This window comes from Leucoraja erinacea, unplaced genomic scaffold (assembly GCF_028641065.1).
Source record: "Leucoraja erinacea ecotype New England unplaced genomic scaffold, Leri_hhj_1 Leri_937S, whole genome shotgun sequence".
In the NCBI taxonomy this organism is placed as follows: Eukaryota; Metazoa; Chordata; class Chondrichthyes; order Rajiformes; family Rajidae; genus Leucoraja; species Leucoraja erinaceus.
In genome coordinates this window covers 2,012-16,744 of record NW_026576880.1, presented here as the reverse complement: position 1 = coordinate 16,744, position 14,733 = coordinate 2,012, and the positions used below count along the sequence as shown (strand labels likewise).

Here is a 14,733-nt window from a genome sequence, read left to right as displayed (position 1 = left end):
TCTAATAATTCAGAAAAGTTAAGTGAAAATTTGATTTTTGACATATAACAGTGGTAAATCGTAACCCTTCATGATGAAGCAAACATTTACTGTTGGGTGGAGGGATGGAATTATCTTTAAATACAGAATTGTATTAATTTAATACAGCTCAAGACATGTTTCGGCAGCAAAGCAATAATCCAACAAAATTCTCTAGATCATCCAAATATACATCTTTACAATTTCCTTTGAAGTTTATGCATTTTACTTCTTTCTTAAACTAAATTTAATACACGTAGTTCTGCTATAATGCATTTCCGCAATGCAAATTGGATACAACTGGATATCCAATAATTGGATATATCAATCAATTAGGAAATATTATTTGTATTACTGGGGCCTAATCAACTTTAAATCAATTTCATCTGGGAACTGGAGATACTCAAAAGCAAAAGCTATCTTGCAAAAAATGTTTTCATATAAACTCGCACAGTAATCAGACAGCATCCTCTCTGAAGTACACAGCTGCTAGTTCGACTGTGGAGGCCATTGAAATTGACACGCGATTGCTTCTACTGACAGTTGTACAATATTACTCCGTTTAAAAATGTTTAATACCACCTTTAGTATTTTTAGCATGTGGTAACAAAAATAAACTTAGTAGAAACTTTGTTTTGAAAATCCTGTGCGGACCAATAACTTTGTAAGAACGTTTAAAAATCTAGCTCTTAATCTCCATTTTCATTGATATAACTGGCATTATAAAGTGAGTTACTACAGTATAAGAGTCCTTAGGAATGCAACCATCCCGTTATAACAGAACTACCTATTTGACCATAATCAATTTATTTGATGGCATTCAAGGAGAATTCTTTGCAAAAATTATAACATATTTTATTACGCACAAATGAGTGAGGATTCCGAATTACATTTAGCCCAAAGCAACTTTAATTTTGTTAGATTTAAAATTCAGTTCGAAACTTGGCATATGTACATGTAAATTATTAAATAGCAACCTCTTGGAATGCATTTAGATGAATAAATGCCATACAGCATGGAAACAGGCCCTTCAGCCCAACTCATTCATGCCGACCAAGATGCCCCATCTAAGGTAGTTCCATTAGCCCAGATTTGGTCCATATCCCTCTAAACCTTTCCTTTTCATGACCCTGTCTAAATGTATTTTACATGATGTTCGTTGTATCTGACTCAACCACCATCTCTGGCATTACATTCCATATATGCACCACCCTCTGAATGGATAAATTTGCTCGTCAGGTTCCTCTTAAATCTTTCCCCTCTCATCTTAAATCCATCCCGTCTGGTTTTTGATTTGCCTACCCTGGGTAAAAGACTATGCATTCACCCTATCTATTCCCCTCGTGGTTTTATTCACCTCTATAAGTCTCATGGCCTCCAAGGAATGTGTCCTAGCCTGCTCAACCTCTCTATATAACTCAGCCCATCAGGTCCTTTTAACATCCTCTTAAATCTTCTCTGCACTCTTCCAAACTTAATGACATCCTTCCTATAGCACGGTGACCAAAACTGAACACAGTACTCCAAGGGTAGTTCACCAAAGTCTTGTACAATGATGAAATAACACCCCAATTTCCATACTCACTATCTTGACTGATTAAAGCCAATGTCCCAGATGCCTTCTTGACCACCCTATCTACATGTGATGCCACGTTCAGGGGACTATATACCTGTACTCCTGGCTACAATATCACCCACTTTAGCATTGTCTGCAAACATACTAGTTATGTCTTGTACGTTCTCATCTAAATTAATGATATAAACCACAAACAGCAATGGGTCCAGTACCAATCGGTGAGGCATACCATGTCAGTCTTCCAGTCTGTAAAAAACTCTACTCCCACCACTCTCTGCTTCCTTCCATGAAGCCAATTCCCAATACATTTTGCTAAATCTCCTTGGATTCTATGTGATCCAACCTAGCATGCGGAACTGAAAGTTCCTTGCCGATGTCAATGTGGACAAAGTCTACAGCCTTGCCCCCATCAACCTTTTTGGTTACTTCTCCATAAAAACTCAAGATTCTTGAGAGGCAACCTCCCATGTAAACAAACACGCTAACTATCCCTAATCACCCCGTCAATCCAAATGCATATATATCTTATTTCTCACAATCCTCTCCATTAACTTACCGATCACAGATGCTAGGCTAACTGGTTTATAGTTCCCAGCATGTTTAGAAGGATTTTAACAAATCTGCAAATTTCACTTAAATACCCAATAAATGGACTAATGATCCCGTTCAATATTTCTGATACATCTTACCATAACATACATAACTATCTTTCTTGCATGAGAAAATGTAAAGTGTTGGGCCATCTGGCCAAATCCTCGGTCACTGCATCGGGAAATCAAGGAATATTGTGGTGCTTTGAAAATCACACTGGTCGGGTTTTCTATTAATACACAGTCCTGGGAAGAGCATGGAAACAATAGATCAGAGGACATCCGCATTTATAAAGAAAGCATTCTTCATTCAATGCTCAGGTGGTAATTTAGCTACTGACCTGAGATTCATTTTGTGCAATTTCAGATTCCGTGAAAGGTCGAATACGAAGATAAACACACATATGGTCCTTTGCAGCTGCAGAATTTTGATCAGGAACCTATTTAAATATTTTAAAAATATATATATATCCAAGTTAAATATAATTTACATGTACGCAGATTTCAGGGAACAAATGGTTGCAGTACCAGCAATTATGTTCCACCCCCAATTACCCTTGGAGCATGGGTTTTCTTGAACATGGGGTAAAATATTGCCTAAACTGCAATGCTGTTAGTTTCAAGACTCTGGCCCAATAAAGATGAAAAACTTCCAATGCAAGCTGAAATGATATTACAAAATACAAGAAATTCCTTTTCGATAAGGTACTGCTAGTAAGACCAACATTTATTAAACATCCCCAATTGCCTTTGAGCGCGGTTATGAGCCACCAGTCCTTCTAATGATGGTTTGTGAATGTAACAGGATTCTCACGAGATTCTGGTTAATGAGGATTTATGTATGCAGAAAACAGAATGACAAGGCATTTTTAAATCAAAATTTTGAAATGCAACTCAAAGGTAATGAAAATACATAAATTTGATTTTTTGTTGAGGATAGATCAGCAGTTTGAAATATGCTTGGAAAAACTCAGTTCCATTTTGACTTGCGCAATCACAGATTTGTGGTCATTTTGTATTTACCACATGCGAGGCATTTGAAGATTGTTCCCTGGACAGTTCATCTATCAAATCCTTCCTAATGTCATCAAAATTCACTGATGTAGGAATCTCTTGTTCATCATTCACAATTCCATGAGAATCCATGAACGTGTACTTGGAGTCGAGTATTGGCTCCATTCTGTAAAGGAAAAAACTAGTCAGTATATTTCTAACACGTAAACTTGTGGTTACAATCCTAATACATCCATTCCACGATTTAAAAAAAGATGCATTCTTGGAAAATATGTTGTAGAGAAAAATTTCACAAATACTGATCATAATACATAAAGCATCTTGGTACATGCATGCTTATGTGCAGAGTGACATGTTGATCATAATAATCTTCTTCCTGCATATGGCATGCAGCCTAAAGCTGTAGGTCAACTTATTCTACTTGATCTATTGGTCCACCCTGTTTCAACTAATGCAATTAACCCGACGTGCACAAACGAATAGATCGTAATAATGATAAATCGTCACAAAGAATAAAGTGAATTGGTGAACACTAATTCGCCATTGTCCAAGAATGTAAATGTCAAGAAGAGGCATCAAAATTCAAGATTTCTTTCAATTTATATATCTCATCTGTGATAAGTCATGTCGTTTTTTTTAATTAAAAATTACCATTAACATGCAATTGTCAGTTTACATATGAATTAGTCTTTTTTAAATTTTTTCTCTATCATGCAAAATGATATCAAGTACTTCCACAATTACTTTTTAATCAAACACATAGTTCTTCTCTCCAGGCATGTAGGAATACCAAAATGCTAATAGTGAATTTCACTAACTCTGTTGCTAGTCCCCAGGAGGGATCTGTATTCAATGTAGCCGCCAGGGTGCACCTTGAATCCCACCTCACCTCCGAAAATAAGGCCTCAAAGGTAGCCATTCTACACTAAGCACACAAAACCTACCGACCTCAACTGAGCTGCCGACTAAGGGAATTCACAATCGCAGGGGAATCCCTGACCTGGCGGAAGATCGCAGGAACTGCGAGTACAGTACGTGGAAACACCTGGGTGGCCTCCAATGTGTCCAGTAACGTGGCCGACAGGCAGGACTACGTCAGACTGAAGCGCAGGGGACTACGACCCCCTCTCCCTCCCTTCCTAGCAGCCAATGTTCAATCGCTGGAAAATAAAGTGGAGGACAATGCTGCTTTACCAAAGGGAGATGAGGGAATGCTGTGCGTTGTTTCAGAGACATGGCTCACCCCCAGTCTTACTGCAAATATATGAAATCTGCAGTATTGTTTATAGTTTTGATGTACTTATCTCAGATAGTGCAACAACAATTCACTGGATTGGTTCCATGGTTTGCCACATGAGCAGACAGACATCATGTAGACAAGGACTGTATTCTCTAAATTTAATAGAATTAGAATATTCCATTTCAACTTCCAAAACTCATACAGGGTTTAGGCCAAGAGGCATGTTCTCAGGTTAATTGGCCAATATAAAGCAACCCGTTGTAGGAAGGAACTGCAAGTGCTGGTTTACACCGAAGATAGACACAAAATGTTGGAGTAACTGGCAGCACCTCTGAAGAGAAGTGTCTCGACCCGAAACGTCAACCATTCCTTCTCCCCAGAGATGTGGCCTGTCCCACTGAGTTACTCCAGCATTTTGTGTCTAAAGTGTTGGAGTAACTCATCAGTCGGAACCATCTCTGGATGACATGGAGAGGTGATATTTTGGTTCAGGACCCTTCTTCAGATGTATTATACAGATCAGTGGCAAAGTTGGTGGGAACATGGAGAAAATAAAGCAGGATTTATGTAGGAAAATGTTCTCATCTCAAAGGCATTGTTATTTCTATAACCGCTGTTGAAATTACTGATATATTGACAGTCAATATGTCCAGATGCAATCAACAAGGCAGATTTTTTTTGGCAGTTTTAATTTATTTTCAATTAGTCAGTATACGGAGGTTTCACGGCAGTTGGGTCACTGTTGGTACACTACGCCAAGTGGAGTACACGCGATGAACTGCAGGTAAGCACTGACCATTGTTTCCAGTGTAGCGGGCCCGTTAAAACCCGCCGAAATTGTCCATTTTTGCGCTGTAAATAATTATGGAAATCGGGATAAGCGCGAGAGACATTTTGCCTACTTCAGAATTCCAAAAGCGAGGAGAAATGATGGTAGATAGAAGCGAGAGCTGAAGAGACAACAACAGCCAGAGTGCTTGGCGAACATTGGCCGTTTGCTCACTGCATTTCATCAACTAAGGCATTATTTGTGTTTTTTCTTGATTCCTTTGGCATCTAAAAAGTTTCAGAAGTGATAAATCTGTCTAACATTTAAAAATTGCCCATGGTTCTCAAATGAGCTTTTAGATACAAAAAGAAAACGCCTCTGAAGCAAAATTTACAGCCAGATTTATCACTTCTGAGACTTTTTGGATACCAAAGGAATCAAGAAAAATCACAAAAAATGCCTTACTGTTGATGAAATGCAGTGAGCAAACATGGTAATTCCCAATAATTTCAATTCCGATATCTGCACGGCCAATGTTCGCCAAGCACTTTAGCTGCTGTTGTCCCTTCAGCTCTCGCTTCTCTTTACCTTCATTTCGCTTCACTTTTGGAATTCTGAAGTTGGGTACATGTCTCTCACGCTTACCCCGACTTTCACAATTTTTTACGGCGCAAAAATTAAACTTTTTGGCGGTTTTTAACAGGTAGGAAGTACGCGTTTCTTGCATTAATAACATATACCGGAAGTTACGGATGTCCTCCAAATGGATTGAGCGGCTCCGTGCGTCAAGCCCTATGACCCAGTGACCTTACGTGCACACCCCCTACAGGTTGCTACTGCAGTGGCAAATGACAGATTCAGATCTACATTAAATCTCCTCTTGTAAGTCTGCGTGGCGCTGTCCTTTTTCACCAGCATTCTCAAAACTCCTTGCTTGGACTACTGATCCACACCGTGAAGGTTAGAGTTTCGACCTCTAGTAGCTACCAGCTGTTTCAATGCCTGGCAGAATGGGTATGGTGCACCCACTTCAAGTTGACAGATGAAATGGAGCCAGTTTACCAAGTTGAAAGATGGAATGCAGCCCGTCTCGCATGGTTACGGATGCAGTTCACTGTGAGGTCGCCGGCCAGACACATTATGAGGTCACCTCTGATTATGATGGTTTACAAACTTGCGATCTTACGAATGGAAGGCCGGCCCAGAAGGGAATAAACCATTTCACCATATGACCGTCACAGTGGTTATAACCAACTGGACTCAAGTGTTAGATACAAGGAAGTCAGTTCAGTTGAGTTTATTGTCACGTGTACAGAGAAATGCTTTTTGTCACGTGTTAAAAACAGTCAGCAGAAAGACAATGCATGATTACAATTCAGCTATTTACAGTCTATAGATACTTGGTAAGGGAATAACGTTTAGTGCAAGGTAAAGCCAGCAAAGTCCGATCAAGGATAGTCCGAGGGTCACCAACGAGGTAGATAGTAGTTCAGCACTGCTCTCTGGTTGTAGTAGGATGATTCAGTTGCCTGATAACTGTTGGAAAGAAACTGTCCCTGAATCTGGAGGTGTGCTTTTTCACACTGCTGTACCTTTACTAATTTGAGGAAGGACATTCTTGCTATTGGGGGAGTGCAGCGTAGGTTAACCAAGTTAATTCCTGGGATGGCGGGACTGACATATCATGAAAGAATGGGTCAACTGGGCTGGAATTGAGGATAAGATGGGATCTTATAGAAACATATAAAATTCTTAAAGGAGTGAAGGCTAGATGCAGGAACAGTGTTCCCGATGTTGGGGGAGTCCAGAACCAGTGGTCACAGTTTAAGAATAAGGGTTAGGCCATTTAGGACTCAGAGGGAAAACATTTTCATGCAGAAAATCTGCGGAATTCTCTGCCACAGAAGGCAGTGGAGGCCAATTCACTGGATGTTTTCAAGAGAGAGTTGGATGTGGCGCTTTGGGCTAACAGAATCAAGGGATATGGTGGGAGAGCAGGACCGGGGTATGGATTTTGGATGACCAGCCATGATCATATTGAAAGGCGGTGCTGGCTCGAAGGGCCGAATGGCCAACTCCTGCACCTAGTTTCTATGTTTCTATGTCATGGTGAGTCCAGCACTCGTTGATGTCTGGAAGAAGGGTCCTGAACCAAAACGACCCACCCATGTTCTCCATAGATGCTGCCGCTGAGTTACTCCAGCACTCTGTTCCTTCATGGTCTGGCTGGTGTCTTGCTTATATGAAAGAGCTACATTGCCAATGCACACAAGCTCCTACTTTTCTGTCAACATTAAGCTGTTGAAAGTGCAAGAAATGAGATAATGCATACAAATTAGCCAGAAAGCAGCATACCGGAGGACTGGGAGAAGTTCAGAGACCAGCAGAGGAGGACAAAGGGCTTAATTAGGAAAGGAAAAATAGGTTATGAAAGAAAACTGGCAGGGAACATAAAAACTGACTGCAAAAGTTTTTATAGATATGTGAAAAGAAAGAGATTAGTTAAAACAAATGTAGGTCCCTTGCAGTCAGAAACAGGTGAGTTGATCATGGGGAACAAGGATATGGCGGACCAATTGAATAACTACTTTGGTTCCGTCTTCACTAAGGAAGACATAAATAATTTGCCGGAAATATCACGGGGCCGCGGGTCAAAGGAGTTGGAGGAATTGAGTGAAATCCAGGTTAGCCGGGAAGTGGTGTTGGGTAAATTGAATGGATTAAAGGCCAATAAATCCCCAGGGCCAGATAGGCTGCATCCCAGAGTACTTAAGGAAGTAGCTCCAGAAATAGTGGATGCATTAGTAATAATCTTTCAAAACTCTTTAGATTCTGGAGTAGTTCCTGAGGATTGGCGGGTAGCAACCGTAACCCCACTTTTTAAGAAGGGAGGGAGAGAGAAAACGGGGAATTACAGACCAGTTAGTCTAACATCGGTAGTGGGGAAACTGCTATCAGTTATTAAAGATGGGATAGCAGCACATTTGGAAAGTGGTGAAATCATTGGACAAAGTCAGCATGGATTTACGAAAGGTAAATCATGTCTGACGAATCTTATAGACTTTTTCGAGGATGTAACTAGTAGCGTGGATAGGGGAGAACCAGTGGATGTGGTGTATCTGGACTTCCAGAAGGCTTTCGACAAGGTCCCACATAAGAGATTAGTATACAAACTTAAAGTACACGGCATTGGGGGTTCAGTATTGATGTGGATAGAGAACTGACTGGCAAACAGGAAGCAAAGAGTAGGAGTAAACGGGTCATTTTCACAATGGCAGGCAGTGACTAGTGGGGTACCGCAAGGCTCAGTGCTGGGACCCCAGCTATTTACAATATATATTAATGATCTGGATGAGGGAATTGAAGGCAATATCTCCAAGTTTGCAGATGACACTAAGCTGGGGTGCAGTGTTAGCTGTGAGGAGGATGCTAGGAGACTGCAAGGTGACTTGGATAGGCTGGGTGAGTGGGCAAATGTTTGGCAGATGCAGTATAATGTGGATAAATGTGAGGTTATCCATTTTGGTGGCAAAAACAGGAAAGCAGACTATTATATAAATGGTGGCCGACTAGGAAAAGGGGAGATGCAGCGAGACCTGGGTGTCATGGCACACCAGTCATTGAAAGTAGGCATGCAGGTGCAGCAGGCAGTGAAGAAAGCGAATGGTATGTTAGCTTTCATAGCAAAAGGATTTGAGTGTAGGAGCAGGGAGGTTCTACTGCAGTTGTACAGGGTCTTGGTGAGACCACACCTGGAGTATTGCGTACAATTTTGGTCTCCAAATCTGAGGAAGGACATTATTGCCATAGAGGGAGTGCAGAGAAGATTCACCAGACTGATTCCTGGGATGTCAGGACTGTCTTATGAAGAAAGACTGGATAGACTTGGTTTATACTCTCTAGAATTTAGGAGATTGAGAGGGGATCTTATAGAAACTTACAAAATTCTTAAGGGGTTGGACAGGCTAGATGCAGGAAGATTGCTCCCGATGTTGGGGAAGTCCAGGACAAGGGGTCACAGCTTAAGGATAAGGGGTAAATCCTTTAAAACCGAGATGAGAAGAACTTTTTTCACACAGAGAGTGGTGAATCTCTGGAACTCTCTGCCGCAGAGGGTAGTCGAGGCCAGTTCATTGGCTATATTTAAGAGGGAGTTAGATGTGGCCCTTGTGGCTAAGGGGATCAGAGGGTATGGAGAGAAGATAGGTACGGGATACTGAGTTGGATGATCAGCCATGATCATATTGAATGGCAGTGCAGGCTCGAAGGGTCGAATGGCCTACTCCTGCACCTAATTTCTATGTTTCTATGTTTCACAGAGTGCTGGAGTAACTCAGCGGGTCAGGCAGCATCTGTGGAGAACATGGATAGGTGACGTTTCACAGAGTGCTGGAGTACCTCAGCGGGTCAGGCAGCATCTGTGTGGAGAACATGGATAGGTGACGTTTCACAGAGTGCTGGAGTCACTCAGCGGGTCAGGCAGCATCTGTGGGGAACATGGATAGGTGACGTTTCACAGAGTGCTGGAGTAACTCAGCGGGTCAGGCAGCATCTCTGGAGTGAAGGAACCTTCTTCAGACTGAGAGTCACAGGAGAGTGAGACACAGAGATAAGGAAGTGTAAGGTGTTACTCCAGCACTCTGTATTATATGAATAGTGTCAGGTTAGGAAAATGGGAAGTACAACGAGATCTGTGTGTCCTGGTACATCAGTCTCTGAAAGTAAGCATGCAGGTACAGCAGGCAGTGAAGAAAGTGTTGGCCTTCATAACAAGAGGAGTTGAGTACAGGAGCAAAGAGGTCCTACTGCAGTTGTACAGGGCCCTGGTGAGACCACACCTGGAGTATTGTGTGCAGTTTTGGTCTCCTAATTTGAGGAAGGATATTCTTGCTATTGAGGGAGCCCAGCGTAGGTTCACAAGATTAATTCCTGAGATGATGGCGGGACTGACATATGTTGGAAGAATGGACCGACTGGGTTTGTATTCATTGGAATTCAGAAGGATGAGCGGGGATCTTATAGAATCGTATAAAATTAGTAAGGGTACACAAAATTGCTGAAGAAACTCAGCGGGTGCAGCAGCATCTATGGAGTGAAGGAAATAGGCGACGTTTCGGGCCGAAACCCTTCTTCAGGCTAAGTTTTGAGGGGTTGGACAGGGTAGATGCAGGAAACATGTTCCCCATGTTGGGGGAGTCCAGAACTGTTAAGGTACATTTCTTGAAACAGACAACTCACAATAAGTTAGATTAAACGAACACAAGCTTTACTGATCATTTAGCCGGCGAGAGTGGCAGGGGATACAAAGTCAAGTGTGCAACACACACTTAACTCTCCTGGGCCATCACTCTAATGCACAAAGACACACAGCATCTTTTGTTAGTATTTTGGAAACATAGTCACATGTTTATACACAGTTGGAGCAATGACGTCTAACACATCAATCACAGAGTATACCCATTCAAAGCTTTCTCGTCACTAACACAATACTTCTCATGCTATGGTTATATCGATCACAAACTTTAGTTACAAACCCCCAAACAACAGGAACTTAGTCAAAAAGAGTGCTGGAGTAACTCAGCGGGTCCGGCAGCATCTGTGGGGAACATGGATAGGTGACATTTCGGGTCGGGGACCCTTCTTCAGACTGACACTGTTGACAGATGAGGGGGTGATCGGCAGATTAGTGAAGGAAGTGACAGAGGCGAGGGATATATAAGGATGCAAAAGGATTTGAGTCTAGGAGCAGGGAGGTTCTACTGCAGTTGTACAGGGTCTTGGTGAGACCGCACCTGGAATATTGCGTACAGTTTTGGTCTCCAAATCTGAGGAAGGACATTATTGCCATAGAGGGAGTGCAGAGACGGTTCACCAGACTGATTCCTGGGATGTCAGGACTGTCTTATGAAGAAAGACTGGATAGACTTGGTTTATACTCTCTAGAATTTAGGAGATTGAGAGGGGATCTTATAGAAACTTACAAAATTCTTAAGGGGTTGGACAGGCTAGATGCAGGAAGATTGTTCCCGATGTTGGGGAAGTCCAGGACAAGGGGTCACAGCTTAAGGATAAGGGGGAAATCCTTTAAAACCGAGATGAGAAGAACTTTTTTCACACAGAGAGTGGTGAATCTGTGGAACTCTCTGCCGCAGAGGGTAGTCGAGGCCACAGTTCATTGGCTATATTTAAGAGGGAGTTAGATGTGGCCCTTGTGGCTAAGGGGATCAGAGGGTATGGAGAGAAGGCAGGTATGGGATACTGAGTTGGATGATCAGCCATGATCATATGCAATTTCTTAATGTATCTTTGTAATTCTTTGTACTGTTTGATGTGTATATGGACCTGTGTCTGAAATAAAGCTTTAATAATATTGAATGGCGGTGCAGGCTCGAAGGGCCGAATGGCCTCTACACCTGCACCTAATTTCTATGTTTCTATAAGGAGATAAAAGGATGTGATATAAGGAGAGAGGAATGTATATGTGCAGCTTTAAGGGACATTGGTCAGGTAGCATTTGGAGTATTGCATACAGTTCTGGTCACTCCGTTACAGGACTGATGTGAAGGCTTTGGGGAAGGTGCAGAGATGGTTAACCAGAATGGTTTAAAAACAAGGAACTGCAGATGCTGCTTTAGAAAAATGGACACAAAACGCTGGAGTAACTCAGCGGGACAGGCAGCGTCTGTGGAGAGAAGGAATGGGTGACATGGGTAAACAGCGCCGATCTATCCACGTGGCGGTGTGCCAGCAGGCTGGAGGAGCTGGCAAAGGCCTTGCCACAGAGCGGGCAGGTGAAGGGGCGCTCACCGCTGTGGATACGATATTGCTGACACAGGCTGGACACATGCGGGTAAAACCCTTGCCACACTCAGCGCACACAAAGGGTCTCCGCTGGTGCTCCCGCAGCCCCCATGCTCTATTGTCACAGTGGGATCAGCTGCTCGCCGGCGTGGACCCGCCGGTGATGCCGCAACCCCCGCGAGCTGTCAAACGCCTCACCACAGTACGGGCAGTCGTAGGTCTGGCCACTGGTGTGCACCTGCTGGTGAGACAGGGAGTGGGAGGCCGTGGTAAAGCGCTCTCCACACACCGGGCTGGGGACGGGACTGTTGCCGGCGTGCACCCGCTGGTGGGACAGCTGCCGGGTGGAGTTGGTGAAGCCCTTGCCGCCCTGGGCGCAGGTGTAGGGGCGCTCGCCGGTGTGGGTGCGCTGGTGCACCAGCAGGCAGTCAGAGCGGGTGAAGCCCTTGCCGCACTGGGCGCAGGTGAAGGGGCGCTCGCCGGTGTGGGTGCGCTGGTGCTTCAGCAGATTGCCGGAGCGGGTGAAGCCCTTGCCGCACTCGGCGCAGGTGTAGGGGCGCTCGCCGGTGTGGGTGCGATGGTGTGTCTGCAGGCTGCTGGAGTGGGTGAAGCCCTTGCCGCACTGGGCACAGGTGTAGGGGCGCTCCCCGGTGTGGGTGCGCTGGTGCGTCTGCAGATTGCTGTATTGGGCGAAGCCCTTGCCGCACTGTGCGCAGGTGTAGGGGCGCTCGCCGGTGTGGGTGCGCTGGTGCTTCAGCAGGCTGCTGGAGCTGGTGAAGCCCTTGCCGCACTGGGCACAGGTGTAGGGGCGCTCCCCGGTGTGGGTGCGCTGGTGCGTCTGCAGATTGCCGTATTGGGCGAAGCCCTTGCCGCACTGTGCGCAGAGAGAGAGAGAGAGAGAGAGAAACACAATTTTCACACAGAGAGTGGTCTCTCTCCCTCTCTCTCTCACCATCCAGTGCAGGTCGCCTCCATCTTTGGGGCCGCGGTGGCACGTCATTTCCGGGCTGAGGCCGCCCCGCAGCCTGCTGGCGGGCGATTCTAGAGTGAGGCCGCCCCGCTGAAAGATTCTAGAGGGAGGGGAGGGAGAAATAGAGGGATGACGTCGTCCCGGAAATGACGTCCCCGGACAGCCCGGCCCCGTTGACCCGCAGGCTGCGGGGCGGCCTCACTCAGCCCGGAAATGACGGCATCTGCATCCCCCCCCGGCCCCAAGATGGAGGCGACCCCGCACTGGACGGTGAGATAGAGAGAGGGAGTGAGAGGGAGAGAGAGAGAGAGAGAGAGTAAGAGAGAGGGAGGGAGAGAGAGAGAGAGAGGAGAGAGAGAGAGAGAGGGAGAGAGAGAGGGAGGAAAAGAGAAAGAGGGAGAGAGAGAGAAGGAGAGAGATGGAGGGAGAGAGATAGAGGGAGGGAGAGAGTTAGAGGGAGGGAGAGAGATAGAGGGAGGGAGAGAAAGATGGAGGGAGAGAGAGAGATAGAGGTGGGGGAGAGAAGGAGATGAGAGGGGGGGAGAGAGAGGGAGGGAGAGATGGAGGGAGGGAGGGAGAGAGAGAGGGAGGGAGAGAGAGAGGGAGGGAGAGAGAGAGAGGGAGGGGAGGGATGAGAAGGAGAGAGAGGGAGAGAGAGAGAGAGAGAGAGAGAGAGAGAGAGAGAGAGAGAGAGAGAGGAGAGAGAGAGGGGGGGAGAGATTGGGGGGGGTGGGGAAGAAAGGGAGAGAGAGAGGGAGGGGGAGAGAGAGGGAGGAGAGGAGAGAGAGAGGGAGAGGAGAGAGAGGGGGGAGAGAGAGTGATGGAGGGAGAAGAGAGAGAGATAGAGGGAGGGGGGGATAGAGAGAGAAAGAAAGAGGAGAGGGAGGAGGAGAGGAGGAGGGAGGGAGAGGAGAGATCCGGGGGGGGGAGAGGAGAGAGAGGAGAGAGAGAGGGCTTTCTGGAGAGGAGAGAGAGATAGATGAGAGAGAGGGAGAGAGAGAGGGAGAGGAGGGGAAGGGGAGAGAGAGAGAGAAGAGGAGAGAGAGAGAGAGAGAGAGAGAGAGAGAGAGAGAGAGAGAGACAGAGAGAGAGAGAGAGAGAGAGAGAGAGGGGAGAGAGAGGGAGAGTGAAGGAGAGGGAGAGGGAGAGGAGAGAGAGGAGGAAGGAGGGAGGTGAGAGAGAGAGAGGGAGAAAGAAAGACAGACAGACAGAGAGAGAGGGGGAGAGATAGAGAGAGAGGGAGAGAGAGAGAGGGAGAGAGGGAGAGAGAGAGAGAGAGAGAGAGAGGAGGAGAGAGAGAGGGAGAGAGGGGAAAGAAAGCAGGGAGGGAGAGAGGAGAGAGAGAGGGAAGAGATGGAGAGAGAGAAGGGATAGAGAGGAGAGGAGAGGGAGGTGAGGGAGGGAGGGGAGGATGGGAGGAGGGGAGGGAGGGAGAGGAGAGGGAGAGGAGGGGGAGGGAGAGGGGAGGGATAGAAAGGAGAGAGGAGGAGAAGAGAGGAGAGGAGGGGGGGGGGAGGGGAGAGAGAGGGGAGAGAGGGCCGAGAGGAGAGGAAGAGGAGAGGAGGGAGGGGGAGAGGAGAGAGAAGAAGAGAGGAGAAGGGGGTAGAGAGAGAGAGAGAGGGGGGGAGAGAGAGAGAGAGGGGGGGGAGAGAGGGGGGGGAAGAGAGGAGAGAAGGGAGAGAGGAGGGGAGAGAGTGAAGAGGAGGAGGGAGAGGGGAGAGAGAGAGAGGAGGGGAGAGAGGAGAGAGAGAAGGG

At 45.8% G+C, this 14,733-nt stretch overlaps 1 protein-coding gene across 1 annotated transcript in view; it reads right to left on the bottom strand.

The window, feature by feature from the left end:
- The window catches only part of LOC129695083 (kinesin-like protein KIF20A), a 33,139-nt gene extending 28,787 nt beyond the window's left edge, over positions 1–4,352 (bottom strand). The window contains exons 1-4 of the mRNA XM_055631833.1: positions 4,199–4,352; positions 3,208–3,364; positions 2,526–2,624; positions 2,284–2,430 (exon numbers count right to left, since the gene is read on the bottom strand). Of these exons, the coding sequence (XP_055487808.1) occupies positions 2,284–2,430; positions 2,526–2,624; positions 3,208–3,363 (402 nt within the window). The 5' untranslated portion in view covers position 3,364; positions 4,199–4,352. The remainder of the gene's footprint in view (positions 1–2,283; positions 2,431–2,525; positions 2,625–3,207; positions 3,365–4,198) is intronic.
- Between the last annotated feature and the right edge of the window lie 10,381 nt (positions 4,353–14,733).